This window comes from Podarcis melisellensis (assembly GCF_964234715.1).
Source record: "Podarcis melisellensis genome assembly, chromosome: 1".
In the NCBI taxonomy this organism is placed as follows: domain Eukaryota; kingdom Metazoa; phylum Chordata; class Lepidosauria; order Squamata; family Lacertidae; genus Podarcis; species Podarcis melisellensis.
In genome coordinates, this window is record NC_138528.1 from 91319004 (window position 1) to 91343106 (window position 24103).

Below are 24103 nucleotides of genomic sequence, written 5' to 3' on the forward strand. Positions count from 1 at the left end.
ACTAGTTTCCATTCATGGTCTACATGGTTATGCCACTTGAACCTTCCCAGTAGTAAGTAATTTTTTCATCATCATCATCAACAACAACAACAATTAATTGTCTTTGGAATCGAGAGCTGGCTGGTCACCTTAAACCTTGATTCATGTAAACATAATAAAAAATGGGAAAAAAATTGCAAACTGCAGTTGTGATTCTTTCCTAAAGTCAACAGCCAAGAATAAATTTAAAGACCTACTTCTAAGAACATCTGATTAACCAAAAGCGAGTATTGCCAGAGCTGCCATCCAAGGTAGCAGTAATTTGTGTTCACCAAGCTATGCAGCTCTGTAGCAAGATGTACTTATCTCTTCTGCTTATTGCATTTCCTCCACCCTAGTGACTTATTTTTCTTTCTTCACTAAAAATGCAAAGCCTGAGTAGGAAAGCAAATGTGTAATTGTATGTGCTCATTAATCCCTCTTATACTAATTACACCCAGGGCAAGATAATTTTAGTTTCAGTTCAAGGCTGGTTTCTACAGAGCCTTGTTGAATTTTAAAAGATGCTTCTGACAAATAGCTTTAATTAGATTCTAGTGATGGTTCTGTTGTTTTGGGAACCTAATCTTCACAACCTTTTTGTCCATGAATATTTGGCGGTGGGGGAAACCCAAACTGCACTGTAATTCTCCAAAGAGCTCGTTGTACAGTGATAAGAAGGCTGCCAAAATTTCAGACAATGATACGTTTTGAATATGTATTCCTGGTGTTTTGAAATTTTCAGTCAGGGTTAATGTTCAATTCAGAAAGGCAGAGAAAGGTCCTGAACTTGCATGTCCTTTGGCTTTATCAAAAAGCTCACGGTGCACCATTTATATTCAAATATTTTAAACTAATGCATATTAATAGGACTCAGCACAATGGGCCAGATGCTGTTGTGTGTAGCACACTATGGAATGGAGAAGGTAGTGTGGAACACAGGGAAAGTGCCTCTGTATTGAAGAACAGGCTGCAATACCCCAGGGGGGTGGATTTTCCAATATGCAGGGAGGATAAAGTTACTGAACTCCACATATGATAAGGGCATGGAGATATGATGTACTGAGCATCTTTAAAGAAAAATACCTCAATTCTAAGGTCATGTATACTTAAACATGCAGACTGGGGCATCATACCTGCAACGGTCATTAGGGGGCCGCCAACCGCCATGGTTCTTTGTCAACTGTATGTACACTCGAGGAGACTTTGGGCATCCCTCTGCAGAATGTGTGAAAAACATTCTGGGTACAACAGGGGTACAACAACTATCTGGATTTTGTTTCCTTTGGAAGGAGATCTCTGGAGGTTTGTGGCATAGTAATGCAGCTAGATAATTTTAGCTTTTTGGACTAAAGGTCTTATGGGGAGCCAGCCACCTTCCTTAAAATGGTAATAAAGGTAAAGGTAAAGGTACCCCTGCCCGTACGGGCCAGTCTTGACAGACTCTGGGGTTGTGCGCCCATCTCACTTAAGAGGCCAGGGGCCAGCGCTGTCCGAAGACACTTCCGGGTCACGTGGCCAGCGTGACATCGCTGCTCTGGCGAGCCAGAGCTGCACACGGAAACGCCGTTTGCCTTCCCGCTGGTAAGCGGTCCCTATTTATCTACTTGCACCCGGAGGTGCTTTCGAACTGCTAGGTTGGCAGGCGCTGGGACCGAGCAGCGGGAGCGCACCCCGCAGCAGGGATTCGAACCGCCGACCTTTCGATCGGCAAGTCCTAGGCGCTGAGGCTTTAACCCACAGCGCCACCTGTGTCCCTTAAAATGGTAATACCACACTTCAAAATGTGGTAAGCCAGCCCTGCTACGTTAAGTGCTCCTCCTGCTCTTTCTGATGAGGAGGGCCCTAAAGTCCTACCCTGACAGCACCACTGTATGATGTTTTGTAATGTTTGAATTTATTTACAAATATACAAGTTGAGTATAGGTGGAGGCATGCTTAACACTTCAACAAGCAGCATATCCACTGTCCCACCTCGGCTCTCCAAAAAGCCAGGCCCTCAAAGGGCAGGAAGAGAGCAAACTTTGGAAAGTGCCTCTCTCTCAAGATTCCTAACACCTCAGACTTGGGAATGGGAGTAGGGGTCGGCTGTGAGGCTCAGTTACTTACAAGCTCCTTGCAGTTGCTTTCGTGTTTTAGACTCTGGTTGGAAGTGTGGCTAGGGGGACTATTACAATTCGCTCCTGCACATCAGCATTTACTCCTGCACTTCTGTATATGATAGATGTCCATTTCTTTCTCTGTGACACTATAATTGCTCACTAAAAAGTTTCAAGCGGTGAAAGAACTATGAAATATGACCTATAATGGGTAGCTGGAGGGAGATGCTCTTGGGTTCTGAACAAATGGATAAGAAGAGAAAGGGCCAAGAGACATGGACCAAGCCCTGTGTGTGGAGGAGAGGGTCCTGGGGATAGAGGCTGAATCAGATATCTGTGAAGAGCAGAGGAAGTGTTGCATTAGCTACCTTATCATAGTGCAGAGACCAGTACCACTCTCCTGGTCAACCCCACCTGGTATAGAGAAGACATCACCCTAGAGAAGGTGGTGTAATGAGCTTAGAGCTTCTAGGAACAGCAGAATTCTGAGATTCCTGGCAAATCTCATAGGCTATGTCTACAAGGAATTTCCTTTTGGCTCTGATTTTTGTATAAGGGTAAGTCACCCAGCATGGGAGCAGTACTGGTCCTTACCCTGAGTTCAAGAAGCAGGCTCAAGGGAAAATGTGAGGGAACAGCTCTGGACAGACAAGTGAGTGGGGGGAAATGCAACACTCTGGGAACCACCTTGTGCTTGATAATAAGCTGCAGTTCATGTTGATCAAACCTTGGTCCCATGTAGAGTTTGGGATGAATACTGTGGGTTTTGAGGCCACCCTTACACTAGCATTTCCACAACTCCTGCCATCTAGCACAATACAAGATTTCTCTGCCAACTGATCCTGGAGAAAAAAACTGTTCTCCAACATCTCATTCCTGTGCTTAGCATGAAAGCAAACTTACTTCTTAATTCTATGGTGGTCTGACTCCTTCTCTGTGCTAATGTCCTGCTTTGCATAAATTACTTTTCAGGATACACTGCTTCATTCACTGTGTTTTACAGGCTACTATCCAGTTCTTTTTCCTGCATCATAGTTTTCAGTGTGAACATGATAAGCTGCAAAAGACTTGCCCTTCTATATTTTCTTCTTAAGCAAACAGTTATTTCTTCTTTTCCAGTCCCATTCCTTACCATGTAGCCACCTGGCCCCATGGCTCCCAAAAGAACTATAGTGAGTAACCCAGCTATCAATTAATTCAACAAACTCCAATGTAAGATTTTATCATAGCTTGCTTTAAATTGATTTCCCCAGCGTGGCCAACTCTTAAGGAGAGTCTATATAGCTGATTTGCATAAAGAGAAGTATATATCTGTGGCTGTTGTCTCTAAAGAGGTTCCTCAAAGTACAAGCCCCACAAATGCCAGAGTTTCCAACCTTCATAGAATAAACCAACCAGGCAGGTAGTGATTTCAGTTTAAATCAGAAACACACATAGTTCCAATTCGGAAGAATAACCTTGAAGAATGATATATACCCCATGCTATCACAAAACAGCACACACAACTTTTTCACCCATAGGTAACAAAAGGTGTAATATTTGTTCACCAGAGGCAAATTTTACAACATTTATTTACAGATCCAATGACAGTCCAAGTATCTGTTTGATTTGATTCCTATCAAGCTAGTTTCATTGACCCATAGATGCATGTAGGTTATGCCACCTAAGGTTATATCTGTAGCAGTACAACTCTTACTGTAACATATAAATATGTCAGGCTGATATAAAATATAGATCTGTGCACAACACACAGCCAGTTCATTCATTGCTAAGGTGAAACTAGCTAGTCCCTAATTCATAGCTTTAACACGAACAGTAAAAGACCCTTCTCTAGAGGAAGTGCACTAGGCTCTAACTTTTTGTCTGCTTGCTAGTTACCGAGATATGCCTTTCAGAAGCACATTGAAGGAAGAGCATCACATAGCATGGCCAGAGAAGCAGATGGTTCACAGGACTGGTTGTTAAATTGCGCACATGTGCAGCAAGAACTATCTTGCACACTGTGTAATGAAACTGCCACCCACTACCTCTTCCTATAAAAGGTGAAGAAGTCCATGTACTCACTGTGTGCCAAAGGAAGAAATTACAGAATTCAGCAGATCTGTGCTACTCAGAATCTGATCCCTTTTTAAAAAGCATTTGGCCCATTATATGGATGTCAGCACTACTTGTTTAAGTGTCAGTGAATTTACACAGAGAAACATTCTCAAAGAGGGGGCCACCCCAAACACCAGGAAAAACACAGCAGGCAAACCTGTTAATGTGTAGCAATTATTTATAAGTAAATGTTCTTGTCTTTGGGGAATGCATGGTGGTTTCCTTCTGCTGGCTGGGATGGTAAATTATTGCTTCTAGACTTTTATGAATTTAATAAATAAGAATGCATATTTACACTAGAGGGAGCAATAGCATCGTCACTTACTTATTGCTGCTTAGCTACAAGTCAGTTGCATGGCAACCTTGCAAAGTGGGGGATATATAAAAGAACAATCCAGATTAAATGGTTTGGTCTTTTATGTTGTAAAGTTACCCTAATGATTTATGTTAACTATTAGTAGAGCATATTGCTGAATACAAAGCTGAATGTGCTTTGTACGGAGTACAGTCTTGGCAAACGCTGCTTGATTGGCTGCTCAGAAGATTCTCTCTCCCCCTCCCCACCTTTGTAAAGAATTTCTACAAGGGCATTTTGGGTTGTTTTGTGCCCCCCACCCCCGGAATGATTGCAAAGTGGATGTGGTTCAGGGAACCAACCTTTAATGGCAGAGATTTTTAAAGACTGAAGCTGATGAAAATATCAGAGGATGGGTAAGTCAACTTGATCTTTATTTGGGAATGGAGGGAGACTTTGCCCCACATGCCTAGTTCCTGTAGGTAGTCTCTTCCTTAAGGCTGCAATTGTAACCCCACTTACCTGAGAGTAAGACCCACTGAATTCAATCAGACTTACTTCTGAGTGGACATGGTGAGAGGATTGCACTGTGAGATAGTTTCTCCTGCTTAATCTCTGTGCTGCATTTTGAAAGTTTCCTCATACAGAGTGACCATATACCAAAGGGGATTTGACTGCCATATATTTCATAGTTATATAGAAGCTGGATTTTTGACGGGTGCCACTTATCTTGCAGAGGTGAGAAGAGCCACAGCTGCTGATACTTTTGCTTGATGATTAAAATATAGGAACCTCTTTTTCCACCTTGGCATCTTATCTTCATAGCAGCTCACTGTCCAATGGCCACAGACTCTTAAAGTCTGTTTCTCTGGCACATTTTGGAATCTTTAAAACTTCAGCTATGATGAGTGTTAGAAAATGCTTTAATGTGTTGTAAAGGACCATCTTTCAGAATATCCTAATCTAAACAGAATATCCTAGCTTTAAAAACAGAATATCCTAGTTTTTTTAAAAAAAAGAGCCTGAGGGATAGTTTCTGAGAGCCTGTTACATTAGAAACATAAGCTGTTTTATATGCTCCCAGATCTGATTATTTGTTCATCACTAGCCCAGTTTTGTCTACTGTGGGTGGCGGAAGTCTGTCACATCACCTGCCACCTAGTTGTTTTTTTAATTGGAGGAATTGCCAGGGATTGAATGCAGGACCTTCTGCTAGCAAAGCAGATAGTCTCTTATTGAGCTACAGCCCCTTTGTCCACTGGGCAGTGAGTTGATAAGTGATAAAGTGACCAGACTCTTAACAGTGCAGTCCTGTGCAGGTCTACTCGAAAGTAAGCTCCATTCCACTTCATGGGATTTTCTCTCATGTAAGTCAAAATAAGAAGGAAATAACCCTCAGTTATGTGGTCAAACCTGTTAATTTGTCCAGCCATTCATATAATTTTAGTGGATAATTAACACACACTCAAAACAACTTTTTTATTTTTAAAAAAGTAGCATTGGCTTTTACAAAGTAATCATTTTTACTAGTGTACATTAACACTCAGCAAGCTGATGAACCTCTACAAATAATGGTAAGAATTGCCTAGGCAGGTGTTTAATTGGAAGTTGCATGGGTAATGTTTCATATCAGGCAGTTTTAGTCCTAGAATCCACCTGGGCCTTACTAATTTAATCAAGTTACATAAAAATATGTATAAACTAGCTGTAGTTCTCTGCCTCATGGCGTTGCCCTTTTTCCGAGTGCTGAACAGGCTGTTCATCTGATTGTAAGATTGCTGCGTTCAAACCTGAATAACGTTCTTATAACTTTAAATCTCCCAAGGCAGCCATGACTTCTGCTGCCTGTTCCCATCCTAGATCATTTCCCCCCTCCCCCTACCTCCTTTGAAGCACACCTGGAGTCAGATCGGGTGAAGGGATTGAGATGATAGGACTGATGAAGGACTGGGGTGGGAGAAGCCACAGCTGCCTTGTCTCCCAATGTACCAAGAGATTTTAAGGTAAATCTCATTGAGGTAAATGAGCTTTCACTTGGTTGTAGCCTGGCAGCTCAACCTAACTGAAATAATATTTTTAGAGAACATGGCAAATTATACACACACACACACACACACACACACACACACACACTGCTAGAGAGTCATTTAGTAAGGTAAATTCTTTTGCTCAAAAAGGTGTTTTGGACCCTAGTAACTTGCTTGAAGCTTCACATTTACTAATTTGGCAATCAAGTTATAATGTCCTCATGCTGAATAGCTCTTATCCAATGAACATGTGTTCCTGGTCATATTCAGCCAGATTTCTGCTTTTCTTTCAGATTTGTTGTCATTGGAGCCAAAAGCCACATTCCAAGTTATTAGGTATATCCTGTGATGATCTTGTGCTGTTTAGATTCTGTTGGAAGGTGTTCTTCATTTGCACAGCAATGAATTAATTGGCTCTAATTACTGAAGTAGCAGTCCCTGACCAAAGCTGATTACATCATGAAGGCTGCCTTTGTCTTGAATGATTTAACAAATTAATCATACAGGCAGAAGTTCAACTGGTCCTGCTTTCCCCCAGCATGGAGATGCAATGATAGGGAAAGCTGTACTTATTAACCGTCTACAGTATGCTTCCAATTCATTTTTAAGTGGAGTGCATTGCAATAATGTAAATGAGAAGTTCCAATCCAAATAGCCAGATCTGAGAGGAGGGACCAGATTAGGCTGTCGGAAGGTAATTCTTAGGAGAGTGGATAGCAAGTTTAATGTTTGAGTTAAAACAGAAAGGTGTGTATAGACTTAACAGCAGTTCCATGGACTCCTATTAGTGTTTAACCAGGCATCATTACTTATCTAGAAATGCATATGTGGTGAAGTACTGGCATTCCCCTGTATTTAGGCATGGATGTAGAATCTTAATAGGCTACTCACGTTAAAAAATAATTTCCAGAGTAGGAGTTATTTGTTCAAGACGTTTTGGCTGAACTAAATGAATCCCACATTCATGGCTACAAACTTTAGTGTTTTACAAAACCTGCTTGCTTGGACAGAGTGGAATGAAAACAAAGTTTATGACATTATTCTGTGTTTTGAAACTGAAAGTTCTGTAAAATCAGCAAAGCTTGCACCCTTCTTCAGCAACCTATATTGGTTCTATTTATATAATCACCTCCTTTATATACCCTAGCCTTTAGAAAAGGCACAGTAACTACAGACTGCTGATTTTAGAAGTGGTTATTTGCTGTTGTACAAGTAAACAAAAAAAGCACCCTTACGTTACTGAATAAAGCTTTTTTAAAAAATAAAATTATGTTTAAAAGGAGGCATAAGGATTGATAATGGGAATGAATAGCACTCATTAATTCATCTCACTCCCTGAAAAGTTTCCATCAAGTCACTGGAGAGTGTTATAGAATCTGAATTTATGTTGTACCAAAACTCCAGAGTAGATTGTGGGATCTGCCATTAATTTTACAATTCCTTCTATACATCTGCATAAAGGCCTAGTGTGAGAACATAGGAAGTCATCTTAAAATGAGACAGGCTGTCTAACTCAGTATTCTCTAAACCAAAGGCAGCCAATGTGATGCCCTCAAGGTATTGTAAACTACAACTCCTATCATCCCCGACCAATTGGCTTTATTGACTGGAGGCTAATGGGAGTTGTAGTCCAACATGAAGCACACTGCATTGGCTACATGTGATTGAAACAGGTCCGCAGACTTCGAGTAGCATAGATTGAGCTGCATCCCACCACAGGGCTTGAGTAGCAAGAGGCAGTGCTGAGAGACTCCAATTGCTTAGTAATCTGTGGATCACTTACTAAAGTCCACCCCCTTCTATTTGTGTTGGATATAGTTCTCTTTTTTCCTTTTCTTCCCTTCCTTGCTGTATAAATTCTACCTGTTCTTGCCCATTAGGTTGTTTGCTGGGCTTCCCCCAAAAGGAAAATGTGAGGGCAAGTGGTCTGACTGGAGACACTATTTTTTTTGGTGGGGCAGCAGCATTTTCCCCTCACCCATTCAAGTAATAATTTGAGCTCACAATGTGTAGCTTGCCACCACCACAAGGGCCTTCCAGTGAGGAACATAGGCTTATATAAAGGTAGATAGGGCTTCTGTACTATTATACCGCTGTCTTGAGGAGAGGCACCATTGTTGGGAGAGAAAAGCAGGATAAAGTCTTTTAGAAGGGGGGGGGCTTGCAATGTAGGAGTGAGACAAGCTGCAGCTGTTGATATTCTCTCTTCTACACATCTTGTTTAAGAATGGGCCATCACTAGATCTAAAGCTTCTGCTGATAGTTCCCCAGGCAGTGGCCCCATGTAAAATTCCATATATAACTAATGCACAGTGATTATTTGCAAAGATTCCTGCCGGTTTAACTTGCATTTTTTATTTGCATTGTCGGTTTAGATTTTGAAAATAAATTATAAGCTTAGCAACATCAACTCCATTGGCATCAGGCCAATAAATTTATGCGATTTTCTACTATAGGCACCAGGCTGACCTTCTGGGGAAATTGATAATAAAAAGTAAGAATGGAGTAAGCAATGTGGTGACAAATGTATTCACCCTCCCCTTCATCTAACAATTTCTAGCCTTTCCACTGCAGAAGCATGTTAATAGATTCTACTCTGCACCTATTGCCCTTTCAAAGCTCAAGGTGGCTTGTTCTATACTTTCGGGAGTTTATCCCAATTTGCTAGTGCTGAATTTTCAAATAGTAGCTCTTCCTTCCTCTTACTGAATTAGTTCTAAAATGAAATCTCTTTCAACCCACTCCTTTGTATGTTTACATAAGACTTACTTCACTCATTGCTCCAAAAGTTAGAATTAGAATGTGGCATTCATTTTCATTTATTCGAATGCATGGTTAAAATATTATTTGCTCATAATTTCCCCCCCTTAAACTGTTCTACACTTTTGTAGTACCAAGACTGTGCTGAAATTTCACCCCCAAAGGAGAGGACTTTCTATTGTCTGAAACCTAAACGTCCTGCTCTGCTAACTGTTTCTTCCCCTGTCAACCAGTCAGGACTCATTTACAGAATGCAGTGACATAACAGCAGTCCATAACCAGTGAGATTTGGTTATGTGGTGATGTCACTGAGGCCAATCAAGCTCAGACTGCTGTGAAGGGGTGTATCCTTGTTGCTAAGGAACTGGAGTGACGCTCCCTGTATATCTGTGCTGCTGTGGAACCACCATAGGGTAGCATAGCAGTGCAGTAAGACGCAGAGTATTGTCCCCAGTTGTCTTGGCAACACAGTTACGCTTGTCTTTCCGGCTATGATGGTTTTATTGCAGCATGGCAAGTCAGGAAGTGTTGGTTATAGGAATGCTTCCATGATTCCACATCCTTTAAAATCCCTCTTCCCCATCTTCACTGAAGACACAGGGTGTTTGGGGGGAGCTGCAAAATGCTTGCAAAATATATTTCAGCTGAGCCCTATACTGTATAGCATTGTTTCTGGTCTTATTTTGGGGACAACTATGGTTTATAGTGGGAAGCAGAAAACATCCTTGGGGGGGGGGGGCTCCAGAAGGTGTTTTTTATGGGAACATTTTTGTAGTGTCCACATGATGTCATTGGCCTCAAAATCCCAGCCTATATTTTTTGCCCCATTTAATATGGACTTACTCATTCTGAAGAAATCCAATAATTTTTAATAAGTGTTAATGATCCATTTGTGATATTTTAGTAACAAATTAAGCCCCTATCTAGAATCAGCCTTAATTTAGGCTCCATGGAACATTTTAATCTGTCTCACCTACACTGACCTGTAATTTAAACTGTTATAATACACCTGACCCATATTTATTTTCCTTATGCAGTATTAGATTTTTCTGGACTTGTCAAGTGAGACTAGTACAACGTTACAAAAGGATAATCTAATCATTCAGCAAAGTCCTTTCACCTTCTAGATTTTCCCCTCTGGTTTTCTCTCTGTAGCAGGCATGTTGTTAAAGAGACTAATCCCTAGCATGTAATGTCCAGAATATTAAAGATTTGTATTTTTAAAAACTTTCTAATTTTAATTGCTGCACAAGTTTCTTTTTAGAGTAAGGATGCAGAGATATGTAGCAGCTAAGCAGGTGGTTGTTTGGAAGAGGAGGTCTATGGAAATTTGACAGAAATGGAAAAATTGTGTGTGTGTAAGAGGGAAGTCTAACTAATAATGGACATCCTCTTTTGAGCGCACTTTTAAATAGCTTCTTTAAGGATGTTAGCTGCAACTATGGCAGCAAAACAAGGTAGATGTAATTGAAGCCGTACCTTTATCTTGGAGACTTGAATCTACCATTGCAAATTTTGTATGGTTATCTTTCTTTCTCTTGTGCTGACTCTAGTAGTATGTTTAGAACAGCATTAATTAGTATTTAAATCATTATTGTAGTCTAGCTTGCAGGTGTCTGGAGCACTGACATATCAGTGTGCTAGTCACCACTGTAAGAATTACAATTAACTGAGAATGTTGATTTCTGGGAACATTTCCACTCTGCCTAAATTTATTTTGCCCACACTGGGTAGCCTGTAGGTGTCAGACAGTATCTGCTGTGGATTTTCAAATAGCAAAACAAATAAGTGTTGCACTGTTCTGGTTCAGTGAAACCACATTGTTGACAATGAATTTTACAAGTTTTCAGGTCATTCTTAATGCAGCTATCTTAAATGCATCAGACAAAGCATTTTCGGAGGGGAGCAATGGCAAAATCTTACCATCTGTACTTCAGCAAATCTGAAGATGTGCTGGGTTTTCGAAACTAACTGCAGCACATAAGTCACTCCTGGATGACCTGTTTACTGAGGACTCGTCCTGATTTGTTTGCACACGGTTTTATCCCGTGTTAGTCATACTTAGAGTAAGTCTATTGGAATTAATAAACACAACTAACTTAGGTCCATTTATTACAATGGGTCTACTGTAGTAAAATTTAATAGGCTACAATCCCCAAAGTTTATTGGGAATTTATACAATGTTGGATGTTTATTGAGCATTCATCCTGCTTTATTGTAGGGAAGTTATGGGACATTTCCCTTGTCACAAAAGCCATTTCAAATAAGAAGAAGCAGAAGTATGTTTTGCAAGAGCACCAAATCCACTTTAATAACCTAACTTGAATTTACAGCACACAATTGAATTCGACCCACAAAATAGCAGTAGTCTTGAAGTATCCATAGCCTTGTTAGAAAGGCAGCATCTCTATCACTTTTAGGCCACTGATCTCTAAGATTTCTTAAGGTTGCTTTCACATGTCCACCCTAAGATACATGTTATTTTCCTGATCATTGTGTATCTTTTAAAACCAATTAATTACACAATTGGTAGACTTGATGCAGTTTGTTCAGTATATCTGCAAACTGAGGTTTTTTGCCCTCTTACTCAAGACTGAAACTTTTTCTTTCTTTTTTTAATTGACACATCTTTTGTAAGGGTGAATTGGAAACCAGGTTTGTATTTATGCCCAGCCATGTGTGAAATTAATGTCCTACAAGCACACTCAAGTGAATGCATGTGGTAATAAAACAGTGCTCACTGTTCAATTTTGTGGTTAAGAAGTATTTTTTTGAATTCTTGCCATACATGCCTATAAATGCAGGACACAATCCAGCCAATCAGAGACTGTGTGACAGGCAGTCTGCTCTCATGCTCATTTACTCAGAAGTAAGCACCACTGAATTTAGTTGGACTTACTCTCTCACAGGCATGTTTTGGATTATAATTATAAATAATTAAATTTGTATACCGCCCTTCATCACAAGATCTCAGGGTGGTTCACAAGATAAAAATGCAAGGCATAAGCACAAATAAATAGTTAAAACCAAAACAGCAAAACAACACCCTCCCACAAACACATTTAAAAGCCTATATAATACTAACCAGCCAAACGCCTGGTTGAAGAGGAACGTTTTCGCCTGGCCCCTTCATTATATATCTTTAGGTGCCAGGTGAACCTCCTTGAGGAAAACATTCCACAAATGGGGAGCCACTGCAGAAAAAGCTTGTTCTTGCATTGCCATCCTATGCACAACTACTTGGAAAGGAAACTAATGGAATTCTACATACTGCTACCTGTGAGCAGGAACAGCCCTACCATTAGACAGAGTGATGTGGTCACCCCAGGCAGCTGAAAGAAGTTAGATGTCATGAAAGGACAGCAAATTGTATTTTTCCATGCAGGGAGAGATGCTTTGGGGATGTATTGGCTGAGGTGTCAAAATAACTCGACCAGCCTTTAGTACTATGTACCTTGATGTGTGTGTGGAGGTGTCATTCCATGTTCTGCCTCAAGCAACAAAATGTATTGGGCCAGTCCTGCTAGCGTGTAAGCCATGGCAAAGAGAGTAAGATTTAGTTCTAAGAAAACATGCTCATAACTGCATTGATATGAGCCTTGCATTTGTAATCTTGATTAAGTCTCAATGGGATTTCTGTTGATTGTGAGTAACCTAAGTCCCACTGATTGAATTAGGACTTAGTCAAAGACTGTCATTTGCTGGATCAAAAACCATGAAAGGTCTTGTGGCACCTTAAAGACTTACAAATTTATTATGGCACAAGATTTTCTGGGTTTGAATTCACTTCATCAGATGCATAAAGTATAATCCTCAATTGTGTTTGTAGCTATCTGCCTGCACTGTCAATCACCTGATGTCACAATGACATCAGATGATGCGGAAGAACATTTTTCCTTTGAAGGAGCAGCTCATTTGAAGAGAAAGATCCTGTGCATTGCCAGCCAGTAATTCAAAGGAAGAAATTCACATTTCAAATATACATGGTATCTTCCAATGAACACATTGTTGAGCATCAATGCTGATATTTCCAGTGAATGGGAATTGGCACAAATAACACATGTTGACAGTGACAAATAATTTGACTTATGTATCAATTTTCTGCCCTGGCACCTCTGCCTATCCTATTCCAGATGCAGGGGTCCCCCACCATTCCATGAAAGGGACCGTTCATATTTCTGAAATTGTGCTTGAAGTACTGCTCAACACATGCCCTTTATGCTTCAGTAATATTAACAGTAATCAGCAATATTATAGTCGGGACAGAGTGTGAAGGCAAAGAACCAGCCTGCCCACTCTATCTACCATCTTGCTGCATAGTTGGTTCACATTGATTGAACACAAAGATGTCCTTAGTGGAACCTTTGTGCCAGGCTCATCTCTGGATACTTCAGCCAAGTTAGAATGAAACTCTGCAATTGGAGAAAAGTTGGTGCAATTTCTGCCTGTTGCTTCCAAGGATCTCATGATATATTGGTTCTCTTTGGCATGAAATTGATTTAGAAGAACTTAAAGGGAGTTATCTTACCTTTACACTCCTATACATTTAGTTCAAGGACTTTCTGCTCCAGAAAGCACTCCAGTATTGGGAGACTTTCTCAAGAACATTTAACATGAATTGGCTTACACTTTATGCAAACTTGTAGACCCTTGTTCAAATCCCTGCTCAGAAGAGAGACAACCTGGTTCAACCTACCACACAGGGAAGTTGGGAAGTTGCTGTTGTATGAGGATTTGAACTCCTTGGAGAATGGTGGAATTTTAGTGTGAAAAGAAAGTAAATAAACTTGACCTAAGACTATCAGTTCAAAGCATAGCATGTTATTCTGCTTTATAGGCTCTTGGCCCCACTGGTGGGACTTGTCAAAAAAGGTTTAACTGTGATTATGCTATACTGTAATTTGGACAGTTGTCTACTTGGAACTGAGCTCAGGCTTATTTCCCTTAGGCCACTGAACAACTGCTGTTGAGTAATAAAGATTGTCAATCAATCCTACCTTCATCGAAACTAAGCAGAGTGAAAGAAGTTGTTATACCATTTCCTGAGACTTTATGTTCTGTACAGCTGAGGTCCAAATTTACATTTTACAGCTTAATAGAAAAAGCATTTTACAGAAGCTACATATAAATGTCACTCAATGAGCAACACATGTAAAATAAAAATCTAGCTGTACTTTATCAAAGCCCCATTTTGCATTTAGGGTGGGATAATCCTACCCTGGGATGCGGGTGGCACTGTGGGTTAAACCACAGAGCCTAGGACTTGCTGATCAGAAGGTCGGCAGTTCGAATCCCCGTGACTGGGTGAGCTCCCATTGCTCGGTCCCTGCTCCTGCCAACCTAGCAGTTCGAAAGCACGTCAAAGTGCAAGTAGATAAATAGGTACCGCTCTGGTGGGAAGGTAAACGGTGTTTCCAGGTGCTGCTCTGATTCGCCAGAAGCAGCTTAGTCATGCTGGCCACATGACCCGGAAGCTGTACACCGGGCCCCTTGGCCAATAAAGCGAGATGAGCGCCGCAACCCCAGAGTCGGTCACGACTGGACCTAATGGTCAGGGGTCCATTTACCTTTTTAAGCCTACCCTATCTTGGTTGCATATGTTCAGTAGTATGCTACTTCTCTTGGAGAAAGTGGGTGAGGTTGGCAGTCAGCTGTGTGTGGCACTGTGCAAAACCTGGAGTAAATACACTACCCAGTCTTCTGACTAAGGGCTCACCCACACTCCCCTTTGTCCCATGATTGCTTCCATTTGTCCCATTATTTCTAGGCATGGTCTGAGAGGTTCTTCTTTTTCCCCACATCTCGTCTGTAAATCAGTCTGTATACATGTTTCATCAACACACTGTGGTTTTTCTGCTTTTGAAATAATGGGGTGTGTCAGGTGTTGCTGAGGTAGTGGGGCAGTGCTGTGTCACTGCCACTTATGTGGCTATTGTGGGGGTGAAGCAGGGCAAGCTGAGTTTGGGGCTGTGTGAAGCCCTCTAGCACTGCACCAGTGTGCCTGCGAAGCCCTGACCTCACTACTATCCTGCCCTGCCTGGTACCACCCAGGTAAGTGGCAGTGGCACTGTACTGTGCCACTGCATTCCTGAAATGCTCCAGTTTGCACAAAAGCAGCATTTCAGGAAGGCACTCAGGTTACTTATCTATAGATTTTGTTAATCGTTTTTTATCACATTGTGCACCTAAGGCAGGACACAGTATAAATGAAACAATAAAAATCATACAGTTTCTATATGGTAATCCATAAAACAAGGAAGGATAAATGGTGTTCAGGTGCTGATATATATACAAGAGCATCCACAAAGATACTGAGAGATTTTTATTTATTTATGCATTTATTTTAAAATGGCAGAACATGAAATGATATTGGTTTAACCACATATGTATATGCATCAGTACAGTAGCTATGCATGAACAGCAAAGCTCTGTCCATTGCAGGACAAAACTGAATGAAAATGGATGTGAGCAGTTACAGAAAAAGGTCAAAGGGTTCTGAGGAGAAGTGGGGCAAACTTGGAAGGGGTGCTGCCTTTGATTCCATGCTCACTGACATGCAGTGGAAGCATGATGGACAAATGCTGTACCTTGACCAAGTTTCTAGAAGTCTTCCATCTCTTTCATGTGTTTTGCTTTCTTGGTCCAACATGGCATCTGCCCTTACTTACACCATATTTATTACTAGCTTCCTAGAGAGATTTGATATTATGTAATCACCTTGTTATTTCTCCAATAAATCTAAAGCATTCGTCTGTTTATTTATTTTAAAGTATTTATATGTCATCCTTCAAAAACAATCTTACAGCTTCCAATAAAATATAAAAAACACAGCACAAATAAACAATAATAAAAGCTTTATAAAACAACAACGATAAAATCAAACAGCAAGTAAGAGAACAGGCTAAAACCCAAGTATCAACAGTAAAAACACACAAATTAACATGCCTGAGAAAATTTAAAAAGGCTTTTGCATAGTGCTGGCATGACATCAAAGTAGGTTATTGCAGAATGTAGGCTTCATTTCCCAATTCTCATATTTGAAGGGAATCCCTCACCATCCAGAATGGCTTTCCCCCCCCTTGGCCCTTAAACTGCAATCTGCATCTCTGCTAGGGATATCATGAAACTGTGCCCAAAAGCTTGCCAAGATGCCTCCCTTAGGTGAGGAGGCCTTGTGTCCTGCATTGCCAAGATTCCTTCAGAAAAGCAAGGCATCTTCCCTTGTTTCACAAAGCTAGCAGAATCCAGCTCATGATTACTTAAAGACTTTGCAACACTGGTAGTGCTTTTAAAGACTTATTGTTATGGTTTACTAGTTAGGCCTTACATGTTGCCTCTCACCCTCAAGGACCTATCTGGTACTCTTCTATTCAGTTCTTCTCATAATCTAGCTTGGCAGAACTGTGGAAGGGTTATTTACAGAAACAAACTGTGCTGAATTTAGTGGGATTTACTACCAAGTGTGCATACGACTGTAGCTTTTCAGCATAATCCTATTGTTATTATTTACTCAGAACCAAATTCTTCTGTGTTTCATAGGTCATAGCCATCCAGTGCCTCTCAGAATTGCCAGATCTCTTCATTTCTTGCATGCTGATGTCTTAACTTACTTTGCAAATGTAGCATATTAAATAAATTATGTGATATATAAAACCTAGCATGCATGGTGTTCTTAGTAATTACTGTATTTTTCCGTGTATAAGACTAGGTTCCCTCCCTAAAAAATAATGTCAAAAATTAGGGGGTGTCTTATACTCTGGGCCATCTGCCCCCATTTTCTTAAATCTGAGTCCCCAAAATAGGGGGCGTCTTATACATGGGGACATCTATAGACAGAAAAATATGGTATGTGCCACTTAAACCAAGGCCTTCGCAGTTGTTTCCATAGAAAGGTATTGATAATTCATCAGGACTATGTACTGTTATGAAAAAAAGTCATTGTTTTTATGGTGTGGCGACCAATCAGGCAATTGTAAAGGCAATGAAACTGTGGAATGAAAACTGCATGTCTTGGAGGTTTTCCACTGGAGACAATAGAACTACTCCAGAAGTAGGTAGTATGGGGATTTTATTGAATTTACTTGTGGAGGATTGTTGATGCTGCAAGAAAACAAGGCCTATTCTTTTTGACCTTTTCATATATATTTATGGTCTTTTTTATTGATACTTCATGTTAAAAGTTGTCACTGAGAGCCATCCTTAGTGCTGCATTTTAGCTTTTTTGACTGATATACCCAAAGTGAAATATACTTGAAACCCTTGCCCTAGAATAGTTAAAAGCACCAGCCCATGAAGGAGATAGATAGATTATACATACCTCTGTTTATTAATTTTATGACTTTGTATTTTGCTCTGCAGCATAAATGCAAACATTTATTATAGTAATTATAGAAAAATAACTGATTGCTACAAAAGAATATTTCAATAATTTAAGTGCTCATTTGTGAACAACAGCAAAACTGCTGTCCCTACTGAACTCTATTTGTGCTTTTAGAGTGACAAGTGACTACATTCAAGTTGTTGCTGTCAGTATGAAATAAAGCCATTTTCTGTGCTGGTATTAATGGAGATGAAAATCCTTCTCCAAATTGTTAACGTGTTTTCATGTTTGTCCTGAGGTAGTTTGCAGTGGTATGGCCCAGTTGTCTTTTGACAGTGGTTATGACAGAATTCTTCTAGCAGGGCCAATACCATACATTTTGCTGCCTAAGGTGAAGGACAAGATGGTCCTTCTGCCAAATTCAACATCCACAATCCACCTGGACTGGCAGTTGAATCTTACTCTGACACTGCTAATGGGACAATATATTCCACTGTATATGAGGGCAGCAGACTACCTTAGGAGGTGCAGAGTAGGCTAGCTTAATTGATGCAGGAGGCGTGCTGCTCCTCAGGATCTGCCATCTGAGGCAGTTGCTTCATTCTGCCTAATAATAGAGCCAGCTCTGGCTTCTGGTATCATTAATTCATCATAACTGTTTGCATGACCACTATTACTACATGACCCTGGCTTTTGACACTTGAGCTGTACCCACCTTACTTTTGTGATTATAAGTTGTTTAAAACTGTTCTTAACATTGTGTTTTAATTGTTGCCATGCACCCTGGGACTTTAGGGTGAAGGGCAATATGATGATGATGATGATGATGATGATAACAATAATAAATTAAAATTAGCAGCAGTGACACTAAACTTTAAAATGGTTTGTATTGCCAAGCACGCTCACATGGTTTGAAGCCATACAGTTTCACTGGTGGTAGTAACTGCTATAATTTCAGGGTAATAACTTCCGTGTGTGGAAATAGAACACTAATTGTCCTGTGAGTGAGCACATGACTAGTAAGAGGAAAAACTGACAATAAGACACTTGACACTCATTTTCCTGCTCAGTAAGTATGTTTTTGGTATTGCCTTCTCAAGGACTTCTCAAGGACTTTCACTTGCAGAATAAGGCTTTCTCTCTTCTCTTCCCACTACACAATCCCTATGTCCCTGAATTTGGCTTTGAGTGGGTCAGGAGAATTCCTAGAACCAGTGGGGGAGGGAGAAAGGAGGAATTGTTCTGTCTACCAAGTAAGAATGCTTATGCAGATGGAACAGTCGGAAGAGCACAATGTTGAATTCCACCTGGAACCTTTGTGACACTGAAAGTAGGACATTGTTTTTGTTATTCAGGAGACAGCTTATAGTTCTAGTTATAGCTCAGTGCTTTCAGGTTCCCCATAGGCATCTGGTTGGCCAGTGGGAGAATAGGATGCTGGACTAGATGGAACATTGACCTCATCTATTCTAAGGTTCTTCAATGAAAGTTAACTTATAATCAGAAGGAAAGGCTAGCTGCTATTATGTTAACGGGTTGTGTTCTTTGGTAATGCTGAGCATTCAGTGCCTGTTTCTTGCCAAAAGCTCTAGTCATAGTGAACTGGTTTGCGCAGCATGGTAAAGCAAACTATGGCTTAGTAAGACTGCTCAAACATGTGGGATCTGGGAGAGGAGCTCTCAGCCACTTTTCTCCTCCCTAGTCATTTTTTCTATAGTGCTTTGTAGATCTAAGTCAAGGTTTGGCATAGTGTGCAATCCCATCTAGGCCTTGGGGCTAAGCTTTCTCCCCACTAACCATAGTATGTAGCCAAGAACTAGCCTTGCAACAGTAAAAAAGGACCAGGGAAGAACAAAGTGTCTAAGCTCCTCACTGGAGGCATGCACATTTGCATGGTCTCACTAAGCCATAGTTTAACTTACCATGTCATGTGATCCAGGTCAGTGCAATGGAAGAACTGAGTGCCAGGGCAGTCTCACTTTGAACTGGCCTTTGTGTCCCTTGTGTTGGATGGGTGGGATGAGCCCTTGGCAACCCAGGTTAGGCAGATAAAGTGAACAATGGGGACAGGTTGTTACCATCAACTGCACTATGATTCTCTTAAATGGCAATATACAGGGAGGGGAGATGACCAGCTTGAAAAGTGTGCTAGAGACTCTTGCATACTCCTTCCAGCACAGCCAGTTCTATAGACCAAAGCTACCCAGGGATTAAAAATAAATAAATGAATGAATAATTTTGAATCTCATCAGTACTGTGGAATATCCAAATTTAAAAGACAGGTTCACATTGATTTCCAGTAAGCATAGTCAGATTCATTTAGCGGTAGTTCTTACTGCACTTGGGAACCAGCAGTCTTTCACAGTGCAATGCAAACCTTGTTTTATATTTCAATACAAAGCAAGAGAAAAAAGCAATCTTGAAAAGTTTATTTTGCATCAGATTAGTTCCTTCAATTCCATATATAAATATGTCCAGCATATAATGTTTGCCTGTATTACAAATTGTATGCTGTGTTCCTACAGTACCTTCTGCATAGCTTCAGGGCAGAGAGTAGAAATGACAGAGAGCTGTTGGAGGACAGAACCGTGGGGGCCATGTAGTTTGTGATGTGGCCCCTAAGAGAGACTGCTGCTCTCCGGAGGATGCTGTTGATGCCCAGCTAGGGTTACCGTATTTGAAACAGTGAAAATCCAGACAGAAAAGTTGTTGAGCTTTTTAAAGTTTTGCCCAAAAGCAGCAGTCCGGATTTTCCCAGACATTCAGCCAGATAAATGGCAACCCTAACTGAACAACTTCTGGACATGGAATGGGGAAGGGGAGTACCATCTTGTCCTTCGCCTCAGACAGCCCTCATCAGCTTTCTGTTAAAAACATTCCTGTTTAGACAAGCCTCCCCAGATGCTTAGTAAGTGGAGGTACGGTAATTTTAATCTATTTTAAGATCATAATGTTTGTATGTTTTAAAGTATGCTTGCGAATTTTTCTTGATTTTATTTTTTTAATCAATTTTTAAACTGCTTTGAGGTTGTTTTTTTACAATCAAATGGTGTATAAATTTTATGAAATAATAAATAAATAATGAAGCAATGAAATAGCTAGGAATAGTGTTCTCCACTTGACCTCTGCTCTAATTTCCTTTCTCCTTGGACACTCTGGTCACCCCAGTCTGTGATAGTTTGTTCCTGATACCACCCACTGGGGTTTGCCGCTCCACTTTCATTTCTCATGGGATGCCTTCCAGCTGCCTTTTCTCCTTCCCTGGGTTCTCCTTGCTCCAGCTCTGCCTCCATCCTCTGCCCTCTTCACAGCTGCAGCAGTTCAAGAGGTCTGGACTGGGCAGTGAGCTAACTTCCCCAGTATCTTCCATGGATGAGGAAGTAGATCACCACATCATGGTCTGCAGCAATACCCAGCAGTCCTTTACAAGCTCATGTATGCCATTCTCATATACCCTTCACAACCAGATTTATTGCCTCTTAAATCACTCCTTTTTGCATTTGAAGAGCAGTGTTGTGAAGGTTATTGAGAAGTTGGTCCAGTAAACAACATTTATCTGTCCTTCCAGGTGGTGCCATAAGAAGGGAGAAAACAGAATTCAGCAGGAGGGGTAAAAGGGAAAGGCCAAGTCTAATATATTCAGCAGTAGCTGTGAAAAGGGTTGTGTAGTTGTGCCCATCTTACTTAGGAGGAGGAAGTAGCAGCTGTCATAGCAACTGCGCTTCTTATCCTCCCTGCCAATCCAGATTGAGAGTAATGTGAGGCACAAAGCATTGACCTCACTGAACTGGTTACATGTGCCGTCAATGAGGTCGTCACAGCGCTAAATCTCAGTAGCTGTTTGGCCTTATGATGTCATCACATTCACATCATTTTCTGCGATTGGCTGGATTGCATTTTGGGGAATAATAAAGCTGGGATCAGGGGGAAGACACTTTTTTTAAAAAAAAAAAGAATTGAAACAGGTAGTGAACAATGTGGATGAACTGATGCCAATAAGATAAAATTTTGGGAGGGGTCTGTCAGGCAGGAAATTTGGGGACCTTTTTATTGTTCTTGCCAAAGTCTCCTGCTGTGCAAAAAAATGTTCACCCATAAACATTGAGTGGCACCTTAATTTTAAGATAATTGTTTAAGGTTTTTAATTTTTTACTTATACTTAATCATAACAGGAAATGCATGTGTTTCAAATGAATAAAAGCATGTTGCTTGAAATATGGTGAAGGATGCTGCCTATTATGCCTTTCGTGGATGGCACCTTTACAGTTCACAGTGTCTTTCTTTGCTCTGTTTGCTCCCTCTGCAAGTGGTGAGTGAAGTTCCTTCTGAAGGCACACCTGTTTATATAGAAATGTTTAGGATCAGTAAATATGCTGTCATACCAGATCAGACTATCATTTGTCTGATTGACAGTGGTCCAAGTAAAGGTCTTTCCTGTCACCTACTAGCCGATCCTTTTATTTAAATTAGAAATGTCAGGAATTGAATATGGGATCATCTGCATTCAAAGCATGTGCTCTACCAATAAACTATGGCTCTGAAGTGAGGCCTTTGTGCTCAGGGGCAGATTTTGCAATGACTGAAGCCCACCGGCAGCTTCAGATATTCCTGGAGTATAACCAGGCAAATGTCAGTGCAGCATAACCTCTCAGGCTGTACTGCCGAATCAGGAAGATCAACCAAAGCTGATTGTTATTGTGGAATTCTTGCTTATCTATTTATTTCAATCTTCTTCTTTTCCTGTAAGAACTCAAAGTGACTTGCAATAAAATAATAAATGCAAGTTCATAATACAAAAACTCATTTTTTAAAAGCAATAATAAAAAGTCGGGCTGATTTGCCATTTTCTATCACTGCTGCAGAAGGAAAGTCTTATAATTGCCATTGTCCTCCAAAGTGCTCCCTAGAAGAACCACATCTTGACAAAGTGATGAAAGTACACAAAGATGTAGCGAGGTGGACTTTCCTGGGGAGGGCATTCCACAGTGTTGCTGCCATAATTGGGAAGGCTCTGCCCCTTGCATTCACCCACCAAAGCTCAGTTCTCCTGGTACCTGGAGCAGGCTTGACTGGAGAGCTCGGGAGACTGGACACAGTGTATGGAGCTAGCTATGTTAAGCAGGCCCGGAACATGACAGAGACTAGAATTAGGATGTTGTTTACATTGGAGGTGACACAGGAACATGGCAAAACAAGCAACAACTGGAAGTTGGAAAACTAACAGTTTTGTGGCACCTGAAAGACTAAAATTTATTATGACATAAGCTTATAGCTTCTGACTGTAAATCTTGTTCTCATAAGGCAAATGTAGTGGGGGGGGAGCTTTTATGAGAATTCAGAATATGCTAATTAAAAGGAGGGGAGCATTTATTGGGGAAGGCTATTTATTTATTAGGGAGAGTGCTGTTGCACACATGTACTGCTTGTGGTCTTTCTTCCAATAGGCGTCTGGTTGGAGCAAAAAGCTGCACTAGATGAGCATTTGGTCTGTTCCAGCAAGGTTATTCCTACATTCTTAATTACCTCTAATTTATCGCTCAGCAGCATCTATGTACATGGCACTTTACAAAGTAGCATAAGCAAAATTAGCCAGTCCCTTGCTCACCAGCAGCTTACATTCTCGATTTCAACAGAGCGAGGAGGGAAGGGGGTAGTTTAGAGGGGGTATATCACCCCAGTCTTGTCTTTTGATCATGTCTTTACAATGGTTCTCCACAACAGCCAGTCATGCTACCAACCGCTGGTTGGATTCTCTTCTCCAGACAACAGTTTTTGAGATATGAAAGGTGTGTCCAACTCTACAGCCAGGCCAACTGTTACTAAATAGTACAAGGCAGTTTGGATACTGCTGCAAGAAGGAAATGTTTGATCCCATCTCACAACCTCTAAACCTTTCTGTGATGTCTAAATATTTTTGTGGGGGTGGGTGTTATACTTCTGAAGCCATTGTAATAAATACTGTTAGATGCTCCATCTGGGTACAAATACCTGACAACCCCTAAAGGTATCCAAGTGCTATAGAAATCTAACAGTAGATTTTTTACAATGGCACACATTACTGACCTGATCGGAGCAAGATTAGCATAAAACACAGAAAAACCAGAGTCTGTTATGATGTTACACTATCCAGTGTCACTCCGTCCTGCGTAAATATGTATGTATCTTTCCAACTAGTACTTATATGGAGTCTCTTGGGACATAGCACTTATACTTCCAAGTGCTTCCATCATGTAATCCTGGCCTGGCTGAGCTACAGGCACCTTCCCCCACCCTCATAAAAATATTGATCTCCACTGTCTAAACGCATCATCTTGGGAGCCTTTAGGAGGCAGAAATTCACTCACTTGATATAGAAAGGGAAGGAAGTGAGTGGAAATGGGCAGAACAAGTGATGCAGAGTGTTGATGCCACAGGCAGCTCTTCTTATGAATTCTAAGCTGCAAAGCTGCTACCTTGGAAGTATCCTTTGGGGTGTGGGGAGTGACTT

General features: G+C 40.8%; 1 protein-coding gene across 11 annotated transcripts in view; it reads left to right on the plus strand.

Moving 5' to 3' along the window:
- The first annotated feature begins 4626 nt into the window (after positions 1 to 4626).
- The window catches only part of KALRN (kalirin RhoGEF kinase), a 483631-nt gene continuing 464154 nt past the window's right edge, over positions 4627 to 24103 (plus strand). For 3 of the 11 annotated variants that reach the window (XM_081924445.1, XM_081924446.1, XM_081924447.1), the window contains exon 1: positions 4646 to 4925. In XM_081924445.1, the coding sequence (XP_081780571.1) occupies positions 4922 to 4925 (4 nt within the window). In that variant the 5' untranslated portion in view covers positions 4646 to 4921. Of the gene's footprint in view, positions 4926 to 24103 lie in introns of all 11 variants that reach the window. The other 8 variants (XM_081924448.1, XM_081924449.1, XM_081924432.1 and 5 more) reach the window with 5 other exon arrangements.